We start from the raw sequence: 5,132 nt of genomic DNA on the forward strand, positions 1-5,132 counted from the left end.
GGAAGAAATCAGAGGAAAGGGGAGACTGCATGCTCGTGGTATATGGTGAATCGAGGTGAAGGTGGTCAAAGCAAGGCAAGTTACAATAATCAAAATGACTCTAACCAAGGAACTAGGAGGAACACTAACACTGGTAGATGAAAGACAAGTGAAGGGGACCAAAGGCGTCGAGGATAGGTGAAGGGAGGACACAAAGGAAGTCGGGGCACAAACAGGTAGAGGGCACAACAATAACGAGGAGAAGAGGCCACCCGAGGATCACAGTAGGGGATTTCCAAATACGATGCCTTCAAGAAGGAGGACGACATCACGAAAAATGCCGCCATCGTACACCGAGGAAACCGAAAGGGGTTTTCACCCCGGAGCAGGGGGAAGCCAGGAAGAAGCTGTTGATGCGAAAAACACACACTGGCCTGATAACACACGGCGGCGGCACACCTCAGACGCTGGTGGCCTTGATGATTCCTCTTTGCACTCGGAGTCATCTGTATAAGCTTTCCATCAGCTGATTGTGCTCTTTTCTTAACCGAATTAACTAAAGAATCTTACCAAATTTTGGCGTTAACACATGCCTCCCAATTTTGGAGGATGAGAACTCATGTTTCAAAATTATCTTCTTTCTGATCTTGATAACTCCAAAATTGATCCTCTTTTTATCTCGCAATTGACTTTCATGAGCCAATACTATCTACATCAAATGAGCTATGCTGTCGAACTCGTGACAAAAGAATATATCCTTAATTGGTGTTGATAGCCCTTGGAATGCAAGATCTGCTAGCTGCTCATCACTTAGACTCAAACTATAACATCAGCTGCGGACATTACGAAGTATTTGAATATATTCCATTGCCGATTCTCCTTCTTTTTGCTCAACCGATATTAAGTCAGAAAGCTTCATTTCATCAATTCCAGCCAAGAAATATTCATGAAATTGCTTCTCAAAATCGGCCCATCTTATGATAGAATTTGATGGTAATGATGAAAACATGTGAAAAGATAATAAAAAAAAATCTAACTTTCAGAGCTTCCTCAGCCGATGCCTTCCCACATTGAGCCAAGAATCGTCTAATGTGTTCAACACCTCCTTTTTTGCGGTTATATCAACACACATGGACATGCACCTTTTTGGTTCATCGTAATTATTCGCGGATTTTGTTTTGATGGGCCAAGATCACCAGTAAAATTAAGAAAATCCCGGCCCAGTGTTGGCGTCGTGTAGGAAGACGTACGTAGCCGCTGGAGCTGCTTCGTGCCTACACATCTGATCTGGTTGGACTATGACGACCCCAGGATGGAAATGTAAGAGAAAGGGGACGCATGGTGATTAGGGCTTATTCGGTTAATTCAATGGGAGGGACTAGAGAGGATTGAAGGGAAACCAAACATAGGGATTCCGTTGCTTTCGGTACCCATCAAATTCTAAATTGTAGGTATTTTATTTTAAAAATAAATAAATTTTAGGTATTGTAGATTATATTTTCAATATATTAATTAATTTGTGTATATACCATCTATTTTTTTTACGGGGAAAGAAAATATATTACTCAACCACGACTAATCGTTGAAATGAAATTACAATTTTTGTCGCGCCAAAGACCAGAAAGAGAGTTACACCGGGCTTTATTCGTGAAACTATGAAAATTAAACAATATACTTGTGGACATGATAACTAATCGACATACACACGCACGTAAACAAATTAAATCATCCATAGGGCAAGAAATTAAACATCAATAATACTTAAGACAGAATTTGCGTCGGCGGAGGGCCTTGTGTAGATCCCGAGGTGCATCAGCAGCGCCCAGACGACGGTGATGAGCTCGCCGCCGCGTGCGATGGCGTTGGAGTGCGCGTTGAGGTTCTCCGACGGGGCCACGTACAGGATCATCTCCGACCACACGCCGGCGAGCAAGGTCCACGCCGCCGCCTCGTCCTCCAGCAGCGCCAGCTGCTTGCCCAGCCTCGCGCCATTCTTCACCACCTCCTGCTCCGATTTGTCGATGAGCAACTCCACCATCTCCTCGTAGGAGCCACCTCGGCAGCTGGCCATGGCGAGAACTCGCATGTCCTTGCTGACGGCGCCGTACAATCTCTTGCTCCACTTGTCGTCGTCGGGGAGCAACTCCGGCCAGCATTTCACCAGGTACGCGCAGTAGCGCGACAGGTGAGTTGCGACAATAATCTGGTTGTCCGGAGAAGAAGAAGAAGAAGAAGAAGAAGAAGAAGAAGAAGAAGAAGCCTCGAGGATGGTGGTGGCGATGTGCCATGTGAGGATGACATCAGAGGTGGCTTTGCCATCGTCGGTGCAAGCCCAGAGGAAGTCGCGGCCGCCATGACCTTGCCGTTGCAGCAGAAACCCTGCGCCATTGCTGAGCTGGCCATTGTTGCTTCGTAGCGCATTGAGGATAGCAGCCTTCACAGCAGTTGGTACTTTGACATTCTTTGTTTTGCCAATAAGCAGATGATGGAGAGCAGTAATAATGTGTTTCCTTGATGAATGGAATGGCAATTGTCTCATATTGTCGTCCAAAGGATTCAACAAGTTGCATCTGAATCTTAACACAGCAGAGACAAGGGACTTTTGCAATCTGCTAGTAGGATATAGCAGCAGCTGCTTGTTAATGTTAAGCTGGCGGCAGATGAGCGCAACTTTGGCCCAGTTTGAGCATATGCAGGAAGCAACCTCCCTTGCCTCCGCAACCATGACTAATGCAAGCAATGCAAGTATTGGCACTAGATCATAGAGCAAATACCCAGCTAAACCTTCATCACGAGAACCTTCGTAGTAAGGTGTGGTAGCATTATAGCAATATCTACTGACCTCAATCTGCCTCCATGTACATCTTGTAGTGTTGTCTGATGAGTTTGAGTAGTAATCCGGATTAGTATAGCAGTAACTGTAAGGCACCCATATTCCAAAAAGTAAGCAGCAACATATAGTGAAGAGTGAGATGAGGAGGCTCAAGATGGGCAGTTGACGCTTGGAATAGTAGATTGGGAGTGATGAGAAGTAGAAATCATGAAGAAAAGAAAGCTCATTTGTAATTACTCCAAGCAGCCGGTCGTCGTCATGGCTTGTACGCAGCAGTTGCCAGATGAATTCATGGGCTCTCGCATACCCTGTCTCATCAGCTGTGTAACCTGCAAACCGGCACCGCAGCATCTTGAACAATGCGAATGAAAGGCAGAGATCCTTCGAGGTTTCTTCCAGCGCTTGCAGCTGCCAAATCTTGTCAATGGTCACCAACTGGTTGTCGTGGTTGTTCATGTTTTTGATGCTGCTGGGCCTGGGCATCATCATCAGTCGTTTGAGGTAGAAACCATGAGGCTGCTCAAGCACCTGTTCACTTTCCTCCCCCATCACTATAAGCGGCGGCGGTGTAGCTGTAGCGTCGATCTGCTGCTGGCTGCTACTACTACTAGTGACAGTATCTTCTTGTTGCAGCAACAACAGCTGCTCTATGTATCCAACAATGAGACGAGGATTGAGGCGCAGTGCGAGAGAACGCTGGGCCATCAGAAAAGCAAAACATTTGAACACCAGGCGTGCAAACATAAGGGCAAAGGCAGCATAGAGGAGCAAGATCAATGGATCCAAACCGGAAGGGAAGTAATTGTCGGATTGTTTGGAGAACAGGATGTAGGCAGCCCAGGTTGCCTGCAGGAGCGGAGCCACGGGGAGGCTAGTGTATCGGCGGCCAGCTGCCTCTCTATCATCAGCAGCCACTGTTGCGGCGTTACTGATCCCAACAGTTTGGACAAGCTGAATAAGGCACGCCCATATTGCCAGCAGAATTGTCATGGAGTCGTGGTCCATGTAGTAACGAGTTCTAGTCACTTTGTAACTACTGCCGCGAGTGAAGTTGCGGAAGTCGGAATCCATGGAGTCATCAATGGAGAGGAGGTAGGAAATGATGGGTAGAAACAAGGTGTTGGCTCCGTAGAAGAGGAGGCAGACGAAGGGGTGGTGGTTTCGGTAGCGAGGCCTGTAGAAGCCTATGCCGATTAGGATCCCGGCATATATGCTTGTCACCCACACCAACCCGTTTATTCGCACCAGCTTCCCATTTACAAATGCCATTGCATCCGCCCAATTTGGCACCATGTTAGATGCCTCCTCACCGTAGCATCTGTCCGCCGCCGGCGCCGCCGTCTAGTAATTAATTCAACCACATGTACAATTAGTACTCTCTCCATCCCATAATATAAGGCATAATTAAAGGTGGCACGGTCTCCAAAACTAATACTTAGTTTATATTTTGGAATGGAGGGAGTACATCATATATATATTTGCCCGCTCTGCCAGTCGGTAATATATATATATAATTAATAAATATGGAATGTAGGGAGAAATTAATTAATAATTTGCTTCGCGTGTACAATCCATGCATGCATGAAATTAATGTACACTTTTATTTTATTTGTACCTACTCCTGAATTTTTTTTAAAAAAAATCAAAATTGGCAATTACATAATTATATTATATATATACAATATATATATATATATATATATATATATATATATATATATATATATATATATATATATATATATATATATATATGAAACAGAATATTTAAGGGTCAGGAAATTACTACCTTATTCTCCAAATGGGATCGAATCGACGAATAGATGAAGTACGATGAATCGCCTGGCATGGTTAGCTAGCCGCGCGCAGTATAGTGTAATGCTCGATCAATTCACAGGATCGAAGTATATATATACTCGATCCAGGACCATGTATATATGCAGTAGCAGAATAATTAAGAGGCTCGATCGTGTGTTTGATCTCATGCATGCAACCGATCGATCGATGCTGGGCAGACAGGGAGTGGCTAGCTTAAATAAACAAGCTGTAGCAAGCAAGCTAGCTAGATCGATCCAGGTAGGAGAAAATGGTCCAGTGTCGTCTCATGTGCATATATGCCCTTTAATTTCTCTTTTTCTTTTCATGGCACAAGCTAGCTCTTTTCTCTTCTTGAAGCGAGAATATATAATTGGACCGCGCCTATCCCAGTGTCTCTTTCTCTCCTTTCATTTTGGAACATGTCCTTTGCTTGTGCCTATACCGTTGTCCTGTGTTGAATGTTCTTTTGCATGTGCATGCTGGCTGCTGCCAACCGCACTTT

The 5,132-nt window shown here is 44.8% G+C and overlaps 1 protein-coding gene across 1 annotated transcript; it reads right to left on the reverse strand.

Moving 5' to 3' along the window:
- Positions 1-1,529: 1,529 nt before the first annotated feature.
- On the reverse strand, positions 1,530-4,791 carry LOC127778849 (uncharacterized). Its single transcript, XM_052305489.1, has 2 exons — positions 4,602-4,791; positions 1,530-4,153 (listed from the first exon to the last, which is right to left on the reverse strand). Exons 1-2 carry the CDS (start codon positions 4,659-4,661, stop codon positions 1,724-1,726), a joined length of 2,490 nt encoding a protein of 829 aa, XP_052161449.1. The 5' UTR covers positions 4,662-4,791; the 3' UTR covers positions 1,530-1,723.
- Between the last annotated feature and the right edge of the window lie 341 nt (positions 4,792-5,132).

This window comes from Oryza glaberrima, chromosome 7, assembly GCF_000147395.1.
Source record: "Oryza glaberrima chromosome 7, OglaRS2, whole genome shotgun sequence".
Classification (NCBI taxonomy): domain Eukaryota; kingdom Viridiplantae; phylum Streptophyta; class Magnoliopsida; order Poales; family Poaceae; genus Oryza; species Oryza glaberrima.

What these genes read in the sequence shown, in the direction of transcription:
- LOC127778849 (XM_052305489.1), bottom strand. Translation starts at nt 4,661, where the DNA reads ATGCCAGGCGATTCATCGTACTTCATCTATTCGTCGATTCGATCCCAT. An exon ending in GATCCCATTTGGAGAATAAG is followed by an intron (nt 4,154 to 4,601) that starts GTAGTAATTTCC and finishes ATTAATTACTAG; the next exon opens with ACGGCGGCGCCGGCGGCGGA.